Consider the following 24,677-nt stretch of genomic DNA (forward strand, 5'->3'; position numbering starts at 1 on the left):
TTATAAACTTAAAAATACTTAATAAGAGACACTATTCATTCACGATGCGTCAAAAATTCACTTACAATGATAAATTAATGGGTTTTTTTTAGTTTTTTTAAAAAATAAATTCTACTTCTATATTTTCTTCAATTTCGAAAAACAATCGCACACATATTTAGTTCGTAAACTAATAAGATATTAATAATTTATTTTAATAATAATAATAATAATAATAATAATAATAATAATAATAATGAAACAATCAAACAGTCATTCCATTTAAAGTAAATCAATTTTTAAATTCTTAGAAAAGAGAGAACACTAATTTTAATGAAAAACGAATTTTCTAAAATTTTTCTGTTTTAGATTTTACTACAAGTATATAAACTATATATCTAATACTATAAGAGAAATAATTGATTATTAAAAGTCCCAAAAAATAACTATGAATAAAAAAAATAACCTTTCTTAATTTTGGTCTATAAAGTCAAAACATTTCTCTGGCATTTTATAAAATGATGACAAGATAATTTTACAATTTTTCCTGCTCTATTCTCTTGGGATTTGTTAATTCTTGATGAGTTTTTTTATACCATACAAATCGAAAATTAACTATCAGTTAATGGAATTTTGTTCTTCATGCATTCATAGAAAATGTCCAATAGTTTATCTGGTTTTAATTTTGTGCTGATAACTTTGAAAAGTCCTAAAAGAACTTTTTCACTTGAATCATTATCATCTTTCATTGAATCTCTAAAAGCTTCGAGAAGCTTTTCTGGCCTTAAACGTTGTCCAATAGCTCGTATTATTTCTAATACTTCCGTTTCCGATGCTTCTTTTTCCACGTGACTGAGTGCCGAAGATAAAGTCCAAATTTTATGGAAGACACTCTCTTTTTTTACTTCCGATTGTGCTTTCAGTGTTTGTGCAATAGCATCATCTGTACTATTTTGAAGGGCAATATCAAGAACAATATGCGAGGGAATTAATTCATCATTTGCTACCGTGTGACTTATTAAAACATCAGCTGGAACACGTTTTAAAATTCGTGTAAAATCCGAAAGATCACCCATTGATTCACTGATTCCCTTTTCTTCTTCTTCTTTCAAACATTTTGATAGCATTTCAGCGAGTTCTGATGATTTACATTTTTGACAGAGAGCATCTTTCAATTCATTTAAATCGAATGCACTGAGGCAATCGCTGATTTGAAATTTTTTCTTATAGGCACTAAGAACTTTGACAAAAAATTGCTTGTCACCGCTAAATATATCTGGAAGCTTCAAAAGAACTTTATTTATACCACACGCTTTGCAAGCAGATCTTAATGTCATTTCACTTTGACTTGGTTTTGAATTGATACCAAGTAATCTTAAAGTTTCTGATTCTAGTTCAGTTTCAGGCATATTACGCATTTTCAACTGAAAAGAAATAAAATAAATGTATAGTTTAAAATTAAATAAAGACTAATAATTTAAATTAATAATTTTTTTTACCTTAAATTGAGCGAGAAGACTTTCGGGAGAACATCTTCTTGCTGCACTTTCAAGTACAAGATTAACGTCAATTTCATCTAAAAGATCTCCCAATTCCATTTGAATGGCAACTGATTTGGATGCGGTTTTTGGCAATTGATTCATTGATGACGATGATGATCCATCTTGGGTTTTACAGGTGTTAATATTTGATAATAATGGAGAAATTATCAACGATTCTTCTGTTTTTACTGAAGACGTCTAAAATATAAAAAGAATATTAAGAAAATATATAGGGGAAAAAAAATAAAATAATTTTTATTACGTTTTACTTACTTTTTCCAAGTGATGATCAACTGTTATTTTGTCATTTTCAAATTTACTTAAAACCTTCTTAACAAACGACACCTTGGGATTACCTTTAACAGGTATCCTATTAATTTCTCTCTCTGATAATTTGGCTAAATCACCAACTGTATGAATTTCTCGACTCGCTAAAAATGCTTCCAAATGATTCACCCACATTGGATTAGCGAGACTATCGACAATCAATTTAATAGAATCTTTACAATCAGAAAGTGTGGGGAAAATTGGATATGTTGAATCGAATGCTTCAGGTTTTGGAAGATTAATAATACTTGCGACAGAATTTTGTGTCTCTTGACTAATACTTTCGAAAACAGAATCAGTAACTGGTAGGGTATCCTGTTCTGCATCGGCAATTGTTCTTGTACTGCATCTTATTGGTTTTTCACAAAAACCACCGTCATCCGTTGATTCAAAACTAGAAACATTTTGAACATCGACTGTATTTTCTAAAGATTCATTTTTCGTTAAATTTGCTGTTTCTGATAATGAGTCATTCAACTTGACAGAATCAGGTGTCATCATTTGATAGGAAATATCGGCTTTATTCTTATTGGACATGGATTGATTTGACATTTTTAAACTTTCATCACTTGTATCGTTACCTGCAAACATATCTTCCTGTGTTCCAAATATTTCCTCAACGAGACTTGACGATTCAATATGATCTCTTTTCTCGTGCATTGAATCATGAATTTTCATTTCTTGTTTTGAATTTGTAATATTTAAAACTCTAACCGGTGTACTACTTTCAGGACAATCGACTTTAATATTCTCGTTTTCATTCTCATCACCGTCGATTTTTACTGTGGCCTCTTCGGCAAATTCCAAATTTTCAGTTAGCAATTCTTCTGATTTTCCTCCTCCAATAACTTGAATTCCATTCGTAGATGTTTCAATTGGAATTTCAATTTTTTCACCTGCATCAACAACGTCAATTTGAAACATTCTTATTCTATTTTGTCTTGATTTCAGCGGTGTATCTCGTCGTGTTGAATGACGTGATGGTCTACTTATTTTATGAGGTGATTCTCCGGTGGCAACTTCGTAACCCATTTTTTGAGAAACTGGTGGATCGGCAAAACTCACACGCTTTCTTTTATTTGGTGTTGTCTCATCACCGGTAAGGATATCAATTAATGATTGTCTTTTTAAAATTCCAGCACTTGGAGATGCTGTTAGCGAGGGAGGATTTGCACTCGACCATTCGAGAATTGGAAGATCCTTATCTTTTATTGGTGAGAGTTCAATTTCCTTTTCATTTGTAACAACAAGTTTCTCGGCAAGTTTCTCCGAATCAATAGCATTTTTCATTTTTGGTGAAATTTTCTCACCGTCGTTCTTTAAGCCACCAAATAATTTTCCAGGTGGTGATGAACAATAATCAACTTTCATATTACTAAATATTTTCACCTGACGACTTCCAAGTTGATTTCCTAATTTTTCCGATTCTTTTCCTTTTTTCACGATATTTTCAGATTCATGATTTTTTGCCTTTTGTAATGATTTTTTTACTTCGTCATCAATCTTTGAGTCCTTTTCCATTAAACCTTGTTTTGTAACTAAGCCCAACATTTGAGCGGCACGTCCTTGAAGAGGATAGGCTTTTAATTTTGTTTTCTTGACAATACCTTTTGGTGATGATATATGAACTGTTGTATATTTTACAGATGATGAAGATAATGTAGAACATGAAGCAATAGGTTTTTTCTCGTCAGAAATTATTTGATTTTCAACAATTTGCATACAATTTTCATCTTCGTCTATTTGTTTTCCTTGATCATTTGTTTTTTGTGACGAATTCATTTTACTTAATTTAATAAGCAATTCTTTATCACTAACACGATTTGATAATTTTGGTTTAGAAATAATATCTTGAGTACCTTCAACAATATCAACTTCCATATCTTGTGAATTTTCAATGACACTTGATTCAACTACTGGACTGTCTTCTTTCTTAGTTGTTAATTTATCATCTAAAATTTGAGAATTTGTGGTATCCAATTTAACTTTTCCAATTAATTTTTGCTTTTCGTCTTCAGCGCTCTCTACCTTTGGATTTTTTCTCGAACGTCTTTTAACTGAATCTGTTGATTTGTTCAATGATGATGATGATGATGATGATGATGCTTTCTTCGCAGAATCTGGTTTCATTTCCGATCTCAATCTTCCTGGTGAATGATTTTTTTTGCAACTAAGATCCTTGCAAGTGCAATCAGCCAATTTAGAACGACGTCTATTTGGTAAAGGTTCAAAAACTGAACGTACCATATCAATTTGTAAGCGAGAAATTTCAGATTTAACTCGTTTATTGAGTACCTCTTCATTTTCAGACGATTTAATACTTTCATTATCAGACGATTCAGACGAATGTAATTTCTTTCGTTTTGGATTTCCAGTAACTTCTTCATCAGCTTTTCGTTTGCCTTTTTTGCCAATTTCTAAATTTGAAGTGACAGATTTTAATTTTTTTTTCGTTCTTGGTTGTGGCAAAAATTGTTCACTCTTTTTACTGTCCGTTCGATTTGATGAGGATGTTTGAATTTCAATTTTTTTATTTTCTGGACAATCTTGTTGATTTTCAAAATCATCTGCAGAGGAAATATCCACTTGTTTGGCTTCGATTTCTTCTTTTGATTCAAGTTGTCCAACTGATTCGGAATTAACTTGCTCCACTTCAACTGGCTCCTTCAATAAAGTTTCTTTATTTTCTTTATTTGAATCACACAACTCCTTGCTTGAAATTGTCTTCAATTGTTTCTTTTCAAACCATTTTTGTAATTCCTGTGAATCTTGTGAACCTGATTGTGAAAGATCGTTATATAATGCAGGAATGTCGTCGCGTCTCTTTTTTAAAATTTCCTTTTGATGGTCCGTTAGACGATTAACATCGAATTTAACATCAGACTTAATTACAACGTAATCCTAAAATGAAAAATAATTTTTAATTAAATTAAAATTCTTTTTCAATAAAAATTATAATAACCAATTATTTTAGAAATATACCTGAGAATCAAGATCCAATGAAACGTTGATACTTTTCTTTAAAGATGTATCATTAACTTTAAAAGTAGATGGACTGACAAAATTATCCACTGATTTTCTGTTTAAAAAGCTACCAGCTATTTTTGTGGGTTTTGATTTGTTCTCTACTTTTGTATCAATGTTAATCGATGCTTTCGTTAAATTTCCCAATTCTCCTAATAATTTTTTTGATTTTTCATCGACATTATCAGCGAGAGTTAAAATCACTAAAGCCTGGGAAATAATCTCCTGACATGTATGACATAAAGCAAGAACAATACTTTTTTGAAATGATGAAAGTAAATCGTAACTAAGATTATTGCTTAATCCTTTAAAAATTGTAACAACTGTATCCCAAGTGCTTGCAATTTCTTTCATTAAATTCTCATCACCTTTTTGAGCTAAAATAAATTCAATAGAAGGTCGAATAACTTGTAAATATTGAATTGATTTTTTTCGATCTTGACCATAAACTGTTATCATGAACGCGGACAATGATCTTAAAATCATTTCAGCTGCATTATAATCAGATTCTTTGAATACACGTAGTACAAGATCATTTATTAGATGAACGATTGTTGGAACTTGTTCAATACCTGAAAATTAAATTTAAAAAATATATTCCACTACTTTTTAAGTAAGTAAAGTAGTAATAATAATAATAATAATAATAATTTACCAAGCAAAGACTCATAGTTGATGTTAGTAATTAGAGAATTTAAACAAGCAGCGTAAAGAAGAAGACAGCCTTTTTCTTTTTTCAGACAATTTCGAAGTTTATCTGCTGTTGTCATTATCACTTCATTAGATTTTATTGATGTCTCCAAATCAACTTGTAAATCAAATTGCTTATAGGCATCCCACCAATGCGAAGTAATTTTTTGTACCTATAAAAATGTAAGAAAAATTTTACTTCGAATTTTGACATTAATCAATCAAAAAATTAATAAACAACAAACCTGTTTCATATCATTTACAAATAGATGAGAAAAAGGGTACATTAAAATGGCATATATTGCAGAAAAATTATTCCCAGTTGTGTCTCCATCATTTAATGTATGACAACTTTCAAGCCATTTAGAAAGGCCTTCCACCAGGACACACCACATATCAACCAACATATTTCTGAAAAAAAACGACTCTTATTAAAATTATTCCAAAGAAAATAAAAGTGTATAAATAAAATTATAAAAATGCTGACTTACACATTACTTGTTTCAGGTTTTGCACTTAATGATTTCTCCAATACAGAATTAAGTAATTTTAGTTTATTTTGTTGAACATGAACAATGTTATTATCACTTATAAAATGCAAAAGAAGCTTCCTTATCGCTTCACAAACATCTCTATAAGGAAATTATTGAAAAATATAAAAATTTATTTTAAACAATTAAATAAATAAGAGAAAAAAACTGCTTACTTTTTATGATCATTCAAATTCATTTCCTTCAATAGGGCAATTATTAAATTTGACAAAGTATCATCAGAAAAAACAAATTTTTCTGTCATTTCAGCAATATTGATCAAAATCACATCATACAAAAGATTTTCCATTAACAAATTATTCGAAATATGATGTGTCATTTCAGTAATGACCATTAATAAATCTTTGTAAATTCCATCCTAAAAATTAAAAATAAAAAGTTGTATTATTTCCTACTTTCTAGATAATATTCTAAGTATTATTATTATAATTACCTTGGATTCACATTCATCGAGCTTGGTAATTAAATTTTTCCATAACGTTGTGCTGACTAAATATCTATTCGATATTTCAGTTTCTTCAAATTGACCAATTATAAGAAAAGCTTCAAAAACACTATGTGTAAATGTTTTGTAACTATCTTGAAAAACTTGTGTTGTCACTGCATGAGGAATTCGTTCTTCTAAAACAGATGCGAATACACCATTTACTGATGATTCTGTGCCTAATAAAAATTGTAATAAAGCATCAAGAGATGCTAATTTTGTTTTATGAAATCTTTTGCCAGGTGATGCGCAAATATCCAATTTAGATGATAAAAGTGGCGTATCGCCAAGTGGTCCAAAACAAAAATTTAAAAATGGAATCAATACAGCATTTATGACTTTTGGAAGATCGTTATAAATTTTCACAATTAAATGCCACCAGACTTCAAATTTTGCGAATGCTATCAATTCTGTTTTGCTATTCTTAGCAATAAGCGGTATACAAAGCAATTTAATACGTCTTGCACTCGCAAGTTCTTGTGGATCAAGTGCAAAATTGTCCACCAATAATTTCCATGAATAAAAAGCTTGTTTTCTAATATTAGTATCAGATGATTTAAAGGCTTTTTCTTCAACACTCAACAAATTATTAATCAAGCCCGCTCCTCGATGAAGATCTTTTCCTAAAAATTGAATACTATAATTCCACAATGTTGCCCAATCGAGATAACAAGCTGAAACGAGTAGACACATTCGATTCCAGTATATATCTTGCAATGATTTTTTATAATTAATCCAACTGTTTGGCAATACTTGACGTACTCTGAACCCTAAATCAGATTCAATTGCTTGGTAAAATACTTTTGATGCTGATAGTCTTTGATGTTTTAGACCCATGTAAGCCATATTTACAATCTTTTCCATAATAATTGAATCGTACTAAAAGAAAATATTAAAATATTAACAAATCAAATCACAAAAAATATTTCATTACTTTTAATAATTATTATACCATCTGAATTTGCTTTTGAGAAATAACTTGAACATTTTTATAAATATTCGATAAAAAATCAAATGACATGGAAATAATTTTTGATTCCAATTCTTCATCTTCACTGAGCGGTTTGTTTTCACTTTCTATTAATTTTTCCAAATTATCGCCATTGGCAGCAGGTGAAAGCCAAGTCATCGTTTCAACTTGAACGAATTTTAAGCAATCATTAATTAAATTAATTACTTGCGCATCGTTGACAAGTATCGTCATCGCTTTGTCATCCAATTTATCCAAAATTGAAAGTAATCTAATCCTGTTATAATAATAAAAATGTTTAACATATTCCAATTTGCACTTGTCAATAAACGATTTTTAATTTTCTTACCTGCTTTCTCTTGAAGTAATCTGCAGAACAGATTGTATAAAATTTGGTTTTGTTAACTTTTGGTCTGAAATAATGATGCCGAGTGTACAACATGCTTCCTGCTGTATTGTATCGTCACAAGTAATTAATATTTTGTATAATGTAATGAAATCATCATCCGTTATACTTTCCGATAATTTGTCTTTTGTAAAATAACTATGAAAAGAATTTATGTGTTAAATATACTGTAATATAATTTGTCACATATTAACAAAATTTGAGTATAATAAACCATAACATTTTTTTTTTAATTTCAACTTCATCTAATTAAATTTAACGTAATAGGAGTTTGAATTCTTCTAAATCTAAAGTATATAATACACTATACATATATTGAAGCTAAGGTCGTTGAACTATAGTAGGCAACCTTATATAATAAATAAACATTCTAAACTTAATAATAATTTTATTTCTATTCATTGTATAGATGCAAAGTTCTGCTTCCGATTTTATATATTTTCAATTTACACTCCCTCCACCCAATTTCAAAAAAAAAAACTTTACAAAATCGATATTCAGAGAATCAACAATAGTGCTAGCAGAAAAATATCTTACCTGCCAAGTTGTTTCAATGCAGAACATTTTTCCTCAAAAGTTTTGTTTCCGTGAAGGATTTTTATTAATTCTGATATTGTATAAGCCATTTTTCTTTATATAGAAATTTTGCTGATCATCACATTCCCAATTATTCGTGATAAATTTTTTGATATTGCACACAAAATAATCAGGATTCTGATATAATTATTGTAAATTTGTCACATTTTTTATGTAACCCATTTTATTTATATCAATTTATGTATGTAACTGAAAAAAAAACACTTTTCAAAAAGGAACGCAAAAGACTAAAAGCCTAGGAGGCTTACGCGTTTGCACACTTCAGGCGTCTCACTTCTAAGCAATCGTTGTATTTGATCTTTTAATCAAATTCACCACACAATAATTGTTTTTTCTTAAAATCTCTTGATAAAATTGTTTGTTATAAATTTAATTAGACGAGAAATGTTTATTAGAGCAGGAAAAAACAACACGAACGTAAGTTGAGGAATGCCGCAAATAAAACTTTTTTTCCCACATTGGCTTGCGTTCGGCGCGAAATCAGCGCGAAATGCTGAACAATAGAATTGCAAGGCGGGGAATATAATTTTTAAGGCGAATTCAAAAAAAAATTATGAATTACATTCTCAACCCTGATCGCAATTGACGAAACATATGAACAAGGCTTTAGAATTGGACAAGTTTTCTGTGAGCCGGAAGTAACTTTAGTTTCCCTTCTTTTCTCCAAGACGCGTCAGAGAGGTGTGTAGTGTTAAAAAATATCTCCATAATTTTACTAATTAATATTAACAATTAACTTTCGATTTGTGTTTATAATAATTTAATTTAATCTTTACAGCTTTCCCGGCTTGAAAAACCCAAAAAAAACCAGTCAAAATGGTTGCTCAAAAGAAACAGGTAAGAAATTTTTATTTACCACGTGTTATTGTAGGTTATAATTTTTGTCAAGTTTTTTTGGAATTTGCTAAGAAATTCCCAAAAATTATGCAGAATTCATGAATAATATTTAGAAAAATTTTCAAAGAATCGTATGAATTTTTTTTATAGAAAAAGGCGATGGAGAGCATCAATTCTAGACTTGCATTAGTGATGAAGTCTGGAAAATACGTTCTGGGTTATAAGCAGACATTAAAATCTCTTCGACAGGGAAAAGCTAAGCTCGTTATTATTGCTAATAATACACCCCCATTAAGGTGAGACTGAGATGTAGTACTCCTTTCTACAAAAAGAGCCTAATTTCCTAAAATTCGTTTAAAAAACATTATTTTTTATTTATTCATAGTAAATTAGTAATTTAATTTCCTTCACGTTTCCTTTCACAAAAGGAGTCCTACGGAGTAGTCTCTTACTACTGCTAGTAAGTGCAGTAGGTTTTCTTTTTGAGAAATTAAAAAAAAAATTGTTCACTCTTTCTTTTTTGTAATTGCAGAAAGTCTGAAATCGAGTACTACGCAATGTTGGCCAAAACCGGTGTCCATCATTACACGGGGAATAATATTGAACTCGGAACTGCTTGTGGAAAGTACTTTAGAGTGTGTACTTTATCCATTACCGATCCAGGTAATTCTGATATTATCAAATCGATGCCTACAGGTGAACAGGCTTAAGTATTTTGTACAAATCTTTAAATAAAAATATTTAAAATTAATATAAATTATTGTTAATTTAATCCTAGATTTTTAAAATTGACTGTTAATTCTTCAGCTTTTTAATTTCATTAAAAAATGTTTAAATAATTTTAAGATTTCAATTTCTAACATGTATAAATTCTAATTCATATTTTACTTTTTTTTTTTTTTTATTTTATACAAAAATTAACAAGCTTAATAAATACACGTCATTATTAATTAGATGCTCAAAGCTGAAAATCTTATTTTACACAATTTTTGGGTTTTTAATGTAAGCTTAGAAAAGAAAAAAAGGAACTAGAGGCCACAATTTGTAAGTATTTTTTGATTATCCATGAGATTAGCCCAATCAGGAACTCGATTTGTTTTTAAATAATGTTCTTTGCTAATGCATCTCAATGGTAAATCGGCAACACCAAAGATAGCACCACCCAACCAGGCTGTATAATTAGCAAAACTCGGTGTCGTATGAAATTTAAACGTTCTCACCTTTAATTTCTCCGAATAAAGATTACTATTCACTAAATATAATAATTCACTTTTGAGACGACTCACGAATCCAGTGGCCATTGTTGTACCTCCAACTAGAAGAATATTTTCCGCCAATACTCGTCTCATATCGACTGGACACTAGAAAAAAATTTTTTGTTTTAAAAAAAATCAATTTTTTTAATATTAGAAAACTTACTTTTATAATAGCATCCAAAATCATTGTAGGAACACTAAGATTATCATTGTCTCGATCCCATAATACTTCATATGCTTTTTCCCTCACAAATCCAGGAATTTCAAAATTTTGTACACCCGGATATTTAACAGCTGGCGGTGGTGATAATTCATTTTCATCATTTAATTTCACTGATCTTTCCCTCGTTGTAATAAAACATGTTCTCACTTTAATGTCTTCTATTATTCTCTCTGATAATTCTAAATCCGGAATAGTGTCCTTCATTTCTTTTCTGATACAACTGAAAATAATATGAGTATTTTTCCTTAATATTTTTACAATTTAAAATCTTTGAATAAGCGAATAAATAATTACTCATGAACAGCTCGACTGGCAAGAGGAAGTGCCTGCCAGGCTTTTAAGACGGGTATGCCCTCAAAAATGGGAATTAAAATCGCCTCCTCGTAACCAACATCGAGAACTAGTGCAGTTTCAGTACCTAAAGTACTGATACTGACAAGATGTGACGATAAAATCATTAATGAACCAATTTCAAAGTGACGAAAGAAAACTTTAGCGAGAGTATCACGAAATTGTGTTGTTGTTAAAAGTGATTCCAATACTACAACTTTCACATCTTTTGGACTAATTACTATTTGTCTGAAAAAATTCAAGTTTCTTTTAATAAAAATTACAAAACAAAATACTTTTTATAATAAACAATTGCCAGTAATAGAGTTTCAATTTACAAATTTTTTTTTCAAAAGCGTACCTAAACATTTTTTTAAAATTTTATGTCTGAAATTAGAATTAATGTTTTCTTTAAATTAAATAATAACTTACTTGAAAAACAAATTTTGTAAAAATTCCACAAGAAGTTGATATAAATCTTCAGAGTCTTTATAACTGAAAATTCTTCGTATTTCTTTCGCCTCTGGACACTTAACCTCTGATTTTACAATTCCTCGAGGACTTGGTTCTCCCGCGAATCCAAATCTACAATAAAAAAAAATCATTGAATACATAAATTATATAATAATTTATAAACAATTGATTAAAAATTGTAAAAAAATTACTTTGTATAAGCATTGCCAATATCGAAAACAACAACTGGTTTTTCAGCATATCTTACTCTTTCATAGTTACGTATCATCTTTTTGGAAATTATTAGTTTTCGTTATTAAAAAAAAGGAATTGATTTAATAAGGGGAAAAATCACTGTAATTTTAATAATAATATAAAAAATAAGTTGTTTACATTATTAAAAAAGATAGCGATATTTTGACAGTTTTTAGTTCACTAACCTAACAGTTATTAAGAGGGCGCTACTAAAAATGCGCATGCGTAAACTTTTAAGCGCGCGCATTTCACAATTTTCGAATCCACTTCGAAGCGCAGGTCAAAAGAAAAAATACTTTTTCCAAGATAAAATATTCCCGACAGTTTCTGACTAATAGTCGGTACGCGCTGGACGCTGAAAAAAAACTAAGAAATGAAAAATGTGGTTTTTAAATTATGTATCAATAATTTTAATTTATATCAAAAGATAAAACTAACTTGATAAAGGTGAGTCAATTCTTGTATTTTAAATCATTTTCTTAGATTCTGCAAAATATTGAAATCAATTATCGGTTTTTTTTTTATTATTTCTGGAATATTCTTTCGTTTAATTAATAATAATGTAAATAACCTAACCTATAAACGTTGCTTTTTGACAACATTTTCAATGTAAGAAAAACTATTTTATTGTGGTATATAAGTAATTCTTCTATTTAAAAGAACAAAAAAATTAAAATGTTTTTTGAACAATATTTTTGTTTAAACTTAACCGGTGTTTGAAAAGGCAATAAATAAACAGTTTTCTTTATATGGTCATTGATTTTCAATCGTTTGTTATTGCCATTGATGCGTAATATTGTAGTATATATAAATATTGATTATTCTATTTTCACTCCGTTTAGTTGTAAATATTAAAATACTTTTAAAGACAGTTTAAAATTATATTTTAAAATTTACATATTAATTTTTGTATGAAAATCTCTAACAAAGTAGTAATTTATTTTTCAAATGAAAAATAATTTATAGATAACCCTCTTTACACACGTGTTCGACAAATAGTATTCTTAAGGGGTACATTGAAAATCTTTTGCAAAAATCTTTGACATTAAAATGTTATAAAATAAATAAAAATTTAATTAATCATTATTCATTTAATAATAAACTAAATTATTAAAGTTTTATTTAGAAAATGAATTTTAAAATTTAATTAGTTTAATGTAATTTTTTTTCATTAATTTCTTTTTTTAATAAGTAATTATGTTTAGTGTTATGGAAAAAATTAAATTTTTGAACTTTGAAAAGGTTTTTTTTTTTTTTTTTTTTTTTTTTATATATATTTGAAAAACTTTGAAGGTCAATTCCATAAAAAGTATATAATTGTATTGACTAAAATAAAAAATTACTGATATTTTCTTTTTAGGTAAAAGTTAAACTCTTGTGTCGTGGACACAGTATATTTACATATATTGGAAAAGAAAGTAGTTTATTTTCTTTTTTTTGTCACTATATTAAATTTTATATGTGTAAAAACAATTTAATTTATTACGTTTCTAAAACAGAATTGACATTTATAAGTCGTAATTTTTTATGTCATTTATTTTAATCGTTTAGATTGAAGTTCAATGCTTTGAGTTCAAGGCCAAATAATAATGTTCATTTTTAGTCAATTAAATAGAAAACTTCATTGCCACGTGGTGTTTTTCTCCATTTTCTATCAAATTTCTAAATATATACAAATATATATTTTTCTCACCCTCTGTTAAAATGTTATTCGCGTGTAATCGAATTGATCATTTATTATTTACAATAAAAATATGACAATAGTTATTACCGCATTTTATTTCATTTGATAACACACTACTCATTAATTAAATAAAAAAAAGTAATGATTAATAATTTAGAATATTATTTTGTCACAAATAATTTTAAAAAAGTACTTTAAATATAGATTTCTAAAAAAAATGTTTATAGTAAAAATAAGTTTATATCTCGTTTATAATAAAGATTAATTTCAATGATATTAGAACTTTAGGAATATGATTAAGAGAATAAAGTAATAAATCTTTGAATAAAATTTTTGTAAACCATTGTGAAAAATGATTAAGTAACGAAATCACTTTCATTTTCTTGTTACAAAGCATTGTAACAAAAAATAAAGGAAAATTGTCAGAATTGTTATTAAACTACTGTGAGCGTAATAAGCAAAAAGAAAATCATCACTTTCTCAACTTTCTTAAATCATTCTATATCTTTCTGTTGAACAGATGAGTGAGTCTGTGAAAGTAGCTGTACGATGCCGGCCAATGTCCCAACGTGAACTGCAACAAAGATGCAAGGTATATGAAAATTTAGAAATTTTGAAATCAACTGAAAATTGTCAATCAACTTAATGACATGCATAGAATTAATAAATATACACGATTCAAAAGATAAAATTAATTGAAAATAAAAAATATATTTAATACTTTATCAAAGTCATGATTTTTACATAAATACTCTTATATTTAATATTCTAATTACTATTTGATCATTAACAAATTTAATTTAAGAAATGAAATAATAAAAACTCTAACATTTATTTTTTTTTTTTTTTTTGTAAAAAAACTTATTTTACATTCTTTACATAATTTTCTTTTACATTTTTCACTAATTGTTTTTTACGTTCCAATAAAATCAACCAATAAATATGCAATTTCTCTAATTTATAATTTTTTAAAATATTTTTTCACTCTTGATTAAGGAATAAATTTTAATTACTTTGAGATTTTTTAAATTTATAAAATAATGTAGACAAATACATTAAATAATTTACTATTTATACTAAAATCATGACTTTGTATATATATAGTAAGAAGTGCGCTTCGATTAAATGCAATTTCACCTCGTTAAACTCGATAATTATTATTATGAAATGCATCTAGGGCATAGTGTAATCTAGATTCCGCGAAGGAACTAAATAACGATTAAAACCTTTTGATTTATTGCATTATGAAAGTTGTACAATTTTTTTTAAATCGAAATTTTTTTTCAAAAGCGTAAACATTTTTTTAAAATTTTATGTCTGAAATTAGAATTAATGTTTTCTTTAAATTAAACTCATAAATATAAATTTGATAAAACTAAATTTTTCTTTCAAAGAAAATATAAGAAAAAAATTAATAAATTATCTAAATTGAAAATGATTTACTGTAACAAAAATAATAACAAAATTTTGCGACAAATTGATTTATTCTGAATGAGAATGTAACACAATAAAATCTCGGTAAATTAATGAAATTGTCGAACCCCTTGCGTAGCCCAATTAACGTTTTGTGCGTGTGCAATTTTTTTTTTAGTTCTTATCAATTTACTCAAGTACTTGAACGTTATATATCGAGCGTATGTAGCTTAGCAACTACATCAAAACATAGGGTTTTTTTTCTATTAGTCACTGCATTTTTATATTTACTAAATTTATTATGTTAAATTTATTTTATTTATTTATTAATTTTAATTTACTATTTAAAAATTATTGTATCATTTCTTTTACTTTCTTAACGAGGCGTCATGGAAATGTTTAATTTAAAAAGTTTCCATAAACATAATAATAGTCTAGTGTACTATTTACTTTCTGTAAATCCAATGTACTTTTATGTTGTGTGAATAGTAGTTTTATCGATACGCACGTGTCTTATATGACTATCGTTATTTTTATATACAATATATATGATGAAAAAATGTAGAAAACTAGCGTCCAGGTGATATCGATTCGGCACATATTTCACTCTCTTCATTTGCATCGATATAGAAGCAGGTCGTTGCATGTCTCAAATACCCGCCTAGCATCAAATTAACGATTGATATAAAAACAATTCGAGTTCTCTTATCATTAAATTGTTTATAGACACAATCTAAAGACTTTCATTAACCTTCTACAATTCATTTTTTTATCATTATCAACAATAAAGCTTTAGGTAAATAAATTTTTTTATCAGAAATATATGACAAAAATAGAATTCAAATTAAAAAAAAAAAATTTCAGAGGCAAAATTTTTATAAATTGATGAAAATTATTTTCATTAGTATATGTAAGAATGTTGCGACATATGACTAACAAAAGATGAAATGTAATTAACAAAGGAAAAAAAGCGATATAAAAATGTGATTATGCACTGTATTCTCACGGTGATCAATATTGAATGAACAAAAAAAACAAATAATAAAATGAACACTTGCTTGACTGGATATACATATGTATATAAAGTTGAAATGTGCATGTTGAGCGATATTGCGTTATGTATTATATGTTGAATCTCTAATTATTATTACACCTTACAATTTTCGCATTAATTTTTAGAAACATTATAATAAAGTCTTTTTAACAATAGGCTTTCCAATTTTACTTCATTTATCATTATAGCCATATTGTAATCAAGAAACTATTGTTTCCATATTTTCAAGAAATAATTTCTCATTTATATTTTAATTAATTGCACTTTTTTCTAAGATATTCAGTATTTTTTTCGAGAACTTTTAGCAATATTTTTTTTTTTTTTTTGCAAAGCTGTCGAAAACAAAATTTGGAGATAATTGTAATAATAATGTAATAATTTTACCATTATTTCCCCTTTCGTTTATGATGTTAACATAATTTTCCATTTATTTTAAATCCTTTTTTTTTATAGAATGTCATCACAATTGATCCAATTGGCAAAACTTGCACTCTTGACGGTACTGATAGTGGAAAAGTTTATCAATTCGATGCTGCATTTGGCTCAGAGTCTTCAACTGAATCTGTTTACGAGGCTGTTGGATCTGTTGTTGTCGAAGCAGTATTGGAAGGCTACAATGGTACAAAATTCGAAAAATATTAATAATTTCGTAAATATTTATTTTTTTAAATTAGGATTTGAATTTAAATGTGCAGAAATAATATATTTCCAATCTCAAAATACTTAAAAAAAAGGAAAAAGAATCTGAAAAATTTCTCTAAAAATAAAAATTATTTACTGTTGTAGCAACTGTTTTTGCGTATGGACAAACCGGTTGTGGAAAATCCTTTACAATGCAGGGATTCATTGAACGTGCACTTGAGCATCTTTTTGAAGCTACATCGACAAGTAGTCAAAACACGAGATATTTAGCGTTGCTCAGCTATTTGGAAATTTATAATGAGAAACTTCGCGATCTACTGCAGGACAGTGGTGGTGAGAATCTTCTTCAATTGAAGGAAGATCCATCGCGTGGTACTTATGTTGCTGGTGGCCTTAGGGAGACAACTGTTAAAAATGCCATCGAATGCGGACGCCTCGTGGAACAAGGTAATCGTCGAAGAATAGCAGCGGCAACAAAAATGAATCAAGCAAGCTCCAGAAGTCATGCGGTATTAACTCTTTCGTTGGAAGCAATTGCCATCAATGATGATGACGACGACGACGACAATAAACGTAGCAGTGCCGTGAGACGTGGTCGATTACATCTCGTTGATCTCGCTGGTTCTGAACGTCAAACACGAACCGGAGCAACAGGTGATCGACTCAAGGAGGCTGCAAGTATAAATCTCAGCCTCTCGGCGCTTGGCAATGTTATTAGCGCCCTTGCCGCTGGTAACGGTCGTCATGTTCCTTACAGGTTCGTGATCACAATATATCTGAAAATTAAATCTTAATTTAAAATTATTTAAACAAAAAATTATTAATTACAGGGTTGCTACGATTTCGCTCGAACAAAATTCCATGACCTTAATGAATTTTGATGAATTTTATGATTTAATTTTTTTTCCAGGTGTTTTTTTTTCTGACTTTTCCAGGTTTTACAGATTTCCAGAAAGCGTAGCAACCCTGTAATAATATTTGAAATTTTAAATTTAATATAGGTAAAAAAAATAATTCTACTTTTTTCCGAATCTTTTGACTTTCACTCTTTGTATGATCCAGAAAAATTATAGAAAAAAAAATTGTTCTTTGCAATATTGATTCTAAGAAAAATAAAAAAAAAATATTGCCAAGTTCTTGAAAAATTAAATAAACAGTGCGTGTAAGGGAGAAATAGTGAATTTGTAGGGATAATTTATTTAATTTTTCCAGAAAATGACAACATTTCTTATTCTTAGAATCAATAATAAAGCTTACAATTTTTTCTCTATAACTTTGATGGACCACGCAACAAGTCAAAGTCAAGGTAAAAAATTCTTATAAAAAATAAACATTTTTTAACTTTATAAATATTTTTTTTGTTAATTTCTAATTTTTTTAATTTAAAAAAAAAACATTTTTAGAGACAGCAAATTGACACGACTTCTCAGAGATAGTCTAGGTGGAAATGCGAGAACATTAATGATCGCATGCGTGAGTCCCTCAAATGCTGATGGAGACGAAACCCTAAGTACATTACGTTACGCGGCACGTGCACGATGCATAAAAAATAAGCCAATTGTTAATGAAGATCCAAAAGACGCTTTATTACGACAATATCAAATTGAATTACAAAGACTGCGAAAACTTCTTGAATCAAGTGATAATCCACGATTAGATTTAATGAATTCCCCTGATAAAGATGAGACGGACAATAAAAATAATGACGAAATTGAAAATTTACGAAGAGAATGTGAAAATTCCAATATTTCGGCACAAAAATTAAAAGATGAACTATCGGCACTGAGATCGCGTTATGAATTAGAACCTAATGTTAAAGAAATGAATAATTATTTAAATTTAGATGATGAAAAATCGACAGTATCAATTAGTGATAATAAAAATCAGCGTAAGGAAAATAATGAAGAAATTGATCTACTTGATGAGAGAAAAAGACGAAAAAGAGAAGCTGCACGATTGGAAGTTTTAAAAAGATTGGAAAAATTAACAATAGGCGGTGAAGCACGAAGTAATGATGAACTTAGACGTCGACGCGAGAGACGACGAAAACGATTAGAAATTTTGGCAACTGCTTTAGAGACTGATTCGCAGGAGGGAACTGGCGCGGCATTTCAAGTTTATGGTCAGTTAAAAACCGCCGAAGAAGCGCTCAAAAGAATGGCAAAAAGAGCAAGGCAACTCGAAATCGAGGCCGCCGATCTTCAGGTTCTCATATTTTTTAATCTCTTACATTTAATAAATAAAAAAAATATTACAAATAAATTAAATTAATTTGTAATATTGAAAATATTTAAAAAATTGAATTAATTTAATTTCAGGCATCGTGGGACGCAGAAAGAAGAGAACTTCTGCGACGAGAATTGTTGGCATCACAATTATGTGACGCAATGCTCCCTCACCTTCGACCTGGTTGTCCATTTCGTGATTTGGAGGCTATCAGAAACACAGCCACATGGAGTGAAGAATTAAATCGTTGGCGTTTACCAAACGTTTCCATGGTATCTCTACGAATTGCTCTTCCTCCACCTGCTCAATCACGTGAATTGGTGACCAATTGCTTTGACATCGACTCTAAATCAGATCAAAACAATAATAACAATAACAATAATAATAATAGTAGCAGTAGTAATAATAGTAATAGTGGTAATGATGAAGAACGAGACAGTGGAGATGAAATTGGCGAAAGTGAACCAAAAGTCTCCAGGTGGAAAGACATCGCCGACGCTTATTTTCGTAGAAACAGAATCGATGAACTATTAGCACATGCACGCGAGGCCAAAACATTCGGTAAGTTTCAACTTTTTAAACATTTTTTTAAAAATGAATTAATTAATTATTTGAGAAAATATTTTCGAATAATTAATAAAAACTATCTTCATTTATTATTATTTTTTTTAAATCAATAATTGTAATTATCTTCAAAAAATTCAATTTTAAAGCAAAGCCAGAAAATTTTTCTACAATCAATTCAATGAAGTTATTTTTATCAAGAATTTATTCGACACTTATAAATGTTCCTTATATTTTCTTTATTGCAATTTTTAAGTATTACATAATATGAAAAGAAATTTGTCAAGTAAATTTAAAATCGCGCGGCAATTAATCATAACAATATTTTTAATTAATTCCAAACCGGTTTTTTTTTTTTTTTTTTTTTGAATAAAAAGTTGTAACAGTTGAAAAAAAATGAAATGCCTCATCTACTACCAATGATTATTAGCGGTTTTTAGATATAGTTAAAAACATCTTTAAGTAGCATCGTCTAATTTTTAGAATTGCAATTTATGATATATAATCGATCAGTTGAATATAACAGTCATAAAATTTCTTGTCACCTTCTATGTCAAGGCAGAGTGGATTTTTTTTCACAATTAATTTAAGAAATTGCAAAATACTTTCAATCTCAACGTTCATGAATATGGATTTATGTATTTGAATGCATTAAACCTTTATTATTCCGATACCAATTAGATATCTAATCTAATCTATATAAATATTTTTTTCCACTTCAAGGTATTTTTTTACTTGTATTTTCTTTTTCTTTTTTTAATATTTCTTTTTGTATTTTTTTGTCTTGAATTTATTTTTCTTTATTATAATTCTTTTCTTTTTTGTATAACTGCTTTTTTTCCATTCATTTTTGGTTTCGTAAAATTTTTCCAATCAATAGTTATAATTTACCACAGCGAAGAAATATGCTTTCAATGTCTATATAATATATATTGTAACGAATCTTTTTCTATATATACAATGTGCAATTAACATTTTAAAAAAGAATATTTATGGTTCACGGTCAACCAGTTTTGTGAATTTATCCATTTAAACGTCAATTACAAAAGGCGAGGAACCAACAAATTTATATCTGAATATACGTGCTTGAATTGAAAGTAAAAACATGTTGAGAAAAAAATATCAAGTATTTACTTGATTCGCTTGCCTCACAGTGCAATGTGAAAGTTTAAACTTATTTTATCACATGAAACTTTTTGATTCAAATTAAATAAAAACAAATTGAATTTAAATAAATCTATAATTTTTTTAATATAATATACCTAAAGAAATTTTTTTTTATAAATTTCTAAATAATTAATTTATTTTTTTTTATTGGTTAAAATAATTTTTGTTGAAAAAATTGGATTAATTTTTTTTCCGTTTTACAGATTCTGGAACGAGAATCAGTAAATCAGGTGGTTCAGATGAATTAATTCCAAATATAGGAGGAAGTGTCCATGCTCAAATAGGTTCTTTAAATTTACAGACTAGTGTATCGGCGAGTTCGGAAACAAATTTCAAAACTCAACGACTTCCAATTGTCCGACCAACCGGTTGGTTGGCTAGTGATGACAATGTCAGTAAATTGCCAACATACTCAAGCGTACCGATAATAAAAAAACATCCACCCAGAATTCTCGAGGCTCTGCCTTCTTACCCTCTTGGAAATTCTTTCGCGTTACCTTCACATCTTAAAGATCGAAGTGTTTCCTCGTCATTGTCTCCGGAAGACAATTATCAATCACCGTCACCAACATACTAGCGTTAATTTTACATTTCATGATCAAATCAAAATTTATATTTTCAAAAAATATTAAATAATTATTTTTTATATTTTAATTTATTAAAAATATTTTTGAATAATATTTAATAATTTTTTAACAAATATTTTACTTGTCTCTTTATAAAGGTAAATATGTTATGATTCTATCGCTTAAAATTCAATAAAGATCATGAAATGTGTATTTCTCAGTCGTTACGATGACTATCGTGTGACCTGATTGTACAGTAAATTACAGAGTTCATCGTCTTGAAAAAAAAAAACTATAATGATCGAAAAATAGTGATTTTTTTGTTGAAAAAAGAAATATAGATAAATATATTCAAATTTTACAATTTCTAATATAAATTAAAAAGATTCTTTCAAGAATTTGCAGTGGCTGTGAGTTAATGTCTTTAACTATACATTTAAGACACACATAGACTTTAAAAATGTAATTCAAATGAAAAATAATTATTTCTCGACTATTTTTTGTGTTTCTCATAAGAATTCCAGAAAATTCGAATGACTTGTAACTATTTTATTTTTCCTTGTTAATAATATTTTTGCAATCGCAAAAAGTCTTATGGACAATTATGACAAACGTATAATTTATCTCTACTTTCAAAAGAAGGAAACATTTTTTTCTTTAATAAAAATAAAAATTATAAGTGTATGTCTTTGCAAAAAAAAAATAATAATAACGATTTCCTAAATTAACTGACTATTTAAATTATATTCTAAATAAAATAATTTTTGTGAACGAATAGTTTAAAGTAATTTAAAATTTTTTAAAAACACGTTATCTTTTAAATTATTTAAATTTGTTGCAATTTAAAATTAAAACTATTCAAGTCAAACATTTGACAAGGTGCCTTAATTAAGCAATATAGAAATAAATAATGGACCATGGAAGCGATATGTATTTTTATGTAAATGTGAAATTTGTACATTGACAATTGTTATCTTTAAAAAAATATTGATTATGTATATAAAAAAAACTTATTAATGTTTATTAAAGTGCTTTTAATTTAATAATCAAATTAGTTTTTATTTAATTTTAAAAAATTAATATAAAGCAAAAATAAATTTTAAATATATATTAAATAAAATATCTCCTTCCTATTTTTGGATTTTGCAATTTTTTTAAAATAATTTAATTAAATATTAAGAATGTAAATATTTAAAAATTAAATTTAAAAAAATCACTTAAACTGAATTTTCTTACAAAACTTATTGCAAACTACATAATTCTCGTCTTCTAGTATGGTATCTAAAGAAGTAACTGTTCCCTATAAGAGCCAATGCAAGCAACATTTTCCCATTTCTAGGTCGTATTCACTGTGAGTTGTTTTTCCTTACGATTCTTTTTTTGATTAAATTGACTGTTTATGGATAAAACGTTACTCAAGAATGTTTTCTTATTATCAAAATAGCCACTTATATTAACCGTAGGCTAAAAAAAATCTTTTCTTCCTTTTTTTCTTCTATAAAAAACAGAAAATGTTACCTACTATTCAACACTATAACGGTATAAAGCAAACTACAATCTATCGAATTTATGTATGTACATACTTTGTAATTACATTGCGGTATAAGACCTGATGCATACATTTTGCAAATTGCCTTATTCCGAACTTTGACTCTCTAAAACCACATTTTGTAATAAAAAAAATTATTTTCCACACAAAAATGATGAACCTCAAACAAACATTTGTTTTTTTTTAATTCTTATTTACTATTCATTAGAATGAAAAAATTATAATTATAATATTTTCTTAAACTATTATTAAGACACCAAAAGGTCAATTTTTGTGTCATTTACAAAAAAAAAGAAACAACACAAAAAACTTGGTAAAAATTATTATCAAATAAAATTATAGCTTAAAAAAACCCGTAAATGAATAAATAATGATAATTAACATTACACGAATATGAATAATTTATTTTCTTAATTTAAGTTGATGAAAAACTTCATTTTTAATTAGATTTTAATTAAAATCAATGTTCTTCCAATAATTAGATTTAAAATTTTTTAAAAATGTTTAAATAAATTTGAAAATTAATTTATTAACAATAAAAACTAGTTATGTTAAAAATTTAATTACTTTATAATTTAAAAAATAATTTTTAATAAAAATTGATGAATTTTTAAAAAATATAATTATTTTCATTTGGAGAATATTCTATTTAAATAAAAATTTGTTGTGAAAAATAATTTGTCATTTACAATAGAAAAACAAAATACATATATGTACATCTATCGATTTTTCAAACATTTTTGGAATATAACGTAACTATTGTTATAGTATTTTATTGTTTCCGGAAACAATAAATGCCTATAGGTGAGTCATAGTAACGACAATAATCGTTATCAATGATACAAAATTTAATTTAAAAAAAAAATGTTAAACTCAAATTTTCTCAAATTATTTGAAAATTAAAGTAATTAATTTAACTAAATTAAATTATTAATAATTATTCAATATACAAAAATAAATTTCGTTTCTATCATTGTTGGCTATTATTATAAATCATCAATTATAAATCGTGAGAGTCCATTGACTTGTAGAAATCATAAAGTTCTTTTCCGATGCATTAAGTGTTAAAAATTATATTAGTTGTTTTTAACGACTGTGGACTATAAAATTTAATTGATTTGACTATACAAGTTAAAAATAAGAACGAAAGTGTTAAATTTCCTGTAAGGAAGAAAACTTACCCGCAATGGATGAATGCCTTTTACTTTCTCTGTTCCAATGTAAAACGTGAAACTGCATCATGTGAAATAATCCAAAAGAAGACCACTTTCCCTATCATCCCGCTTGATCTCTGACTCGACCACTTATGACGTTGCAACTTAACTTAACACATATTAATCCAAACCTATTGCATTTTCTTCCACGTGCTCTTGAAGATTGCACAATAGTATGTCTTTTTATTCTTTAACATGACAACAGAACTCCATTAGATTTCAATTTCATACAAGACATTTTTTTTCCTTTTCATTGAACACCTTTCTCTATTTAATATATTTCTGGAAAAAAAGCATTTCTTGTTAATTATTATACAGAAAAATAAAACAGTTTTTATTTGAAATATAATATAGATTATGTAAAGTAATCTATACTTGAGTAATTTTTATTTTACTTTATCACCATAAAAGTAATATTTAAATGAAAAGTGACAATAAATTACAATGCATATCCATTTGAATATTCAGGTACTGCTTTACTTATTACCATCGAATTTAAATACTAGAATTGGAAATCAACAAGTAATAAAAAAATATATGAATATTTTAATATGGAAAAACAAATTTTGCTAATTTAACAAGAGCAGAAAAATGTTCATTGACAAAATTATAGCAAAGTTATTATTACAAAATATTAGTTTAATATTTCAAATTTTTAATAATTATCAATAATAA

The 24,677-nt window shown here is 27.4% G+C and overlaps 5 protein-coding genes and 1 long non-coding RNA gene across 6 annotated transcripts in view; 2 read left to right on the forward strand and 4 right to left on the reverse strand.

Moving 5' to 3' along the window:
* Nucleotides 1-14,519, reverse strand: part of LOC127283437 (39S ribosomal protein L41, mitochondrial) — a 30,678-nt gene extending 16,159 nt beyond the window's left edge. Inside the window, exon 1 of the mRNA XM_051308308.1 lies at nt 14,509-14,519. The gene's annotated coding sequence lies outside the window, so the exon portion shown is untranslated. The remainder of the gene's footprint in view (nt 1-14,508) is intronic.
* Nucleotides 436-9,049, reverse strand: LOC127283419 (telomere-associated protein RIF1). Its single transcript, XM_051308276.1, has 12 exons — nt 8,510-9,049; nt 7,916-8,110; nt 7,549-7,843; nt 6,546-7,475; nt 6,268-6,470; nt 6,053-6,193; nt 5,807-5,972; nt 5,527-5,734; nt 4,830-5,443; nt 1,794-4,748; nt 1,479-1,718; nt 436-1,403 (listed from the first exon to the last, which is right to left on the reverse strand). Exons 1-12 carry the CDS (start codon nt 8,596-8,598, stop codon nt 591-593), a joined length of 6,849 nt encoding a protein of 2,282 aa, XP_051164233.1. The 5' UTR covers nt 8,599-9,049; the 3' UTR covers nt 436-590.
* Nucleotides 9,147-10,163, forward strand: LOC127283440 (60S ribosomal protein L30). The gene is made up of 4 exons (XM_051308313.1): nt 9,147-9,250; nt 9,348-9,406; nt 9,557-9,702; nt 9,939-10,163. The coding sequence occupies exons 2-4, from the start codon at nt 9,386-9,388 to the stop codon at nt 10,114-10,116; spliced, it is 345 nt and encodes a 114-aa protein (XP_051164270.1). The 5' UTR covers nt 9,147-9,250; nt 9,348-9,385; the 3' UTR covers nt 10,117-10,163.
* On the reverse strand, nt 10,283-12,102 carry LOC127283433 (actin-related protein 10). The gene is made up of 5 exons (XM_051308301.1): nt 11,881-12,102; nt 11,648-11,800; nt 11,180-11,464; nt 10,826-11,105; nt 10,283-10,767 (listed from the first exon to the last, which is right to left on the reverse strand). Exons 1-5 carry the CDS (start codon nt 11,955-11,957, stop codon nt 10,435-10,437), a joined length of 1,128 nt encoding a protein of 375 aa, XP_051164258.1. The 5' UTR covers nt 11,958-12,102; the 3' UTR covers nt 10,283-10,434.
* LOC127283422 (osmotic avoidance abnormal protein 3-like) lies at nt 12,210-21,923 on the forward strand. The gene is made up of 7 exons (XM_051308281.1): nt 12,210-12,370; nt 14,128-14,199; nt 16,528-16,693; nt 16,861-17,473; nt 18,120-18,921; nt 19,035-19,503; nt 20,877-21,923. Exons 2-7 carry the CDS (start codon nt 14,128-14,130, stop codon nt 21,248-21,250), a joined length of 2,496 nt encoding a protein of 831 aa, XP_051164238.1. The 5' UTR covers nt 12,210-12,370; the 3' UTR covers nt 21,251-21,923.
* On the reverse strand, nt 17,346-24,652 carry LOC127283441 (uncharacterized). The gene is made up of 3 exons (XR_007843354.1): nt 24,446-24,652; nt 23,970-24,284; nt 17,346-17,492 (listed from the first exon to the last, which is right to left on the reverse strand). It is a non-coding gene; the product is annotated as an uncharacterized LOC127283441 (long non-coding RNA).
* Between the last annotated feature and the right edge of the window lie 25 nt (nt 24,653-24,677).

Source organism: Leptopilina boulardi, unplaced genomic scaffold (genome assembly GCF_019393585.1).
Source record: "Leptopilina boulardi isolate dan_hultmark-lab unplaced genomic scaffold, ZJU_Lbou_2.1 LbouV2_31, whole genome shotgun sequence".
Lineage (NCBI taxonomy): Eukaryota > Metazoa > Arthropoda > Insecta > Hymenoptera > Figitidae > Leptopilina > Leptopilina boulardi.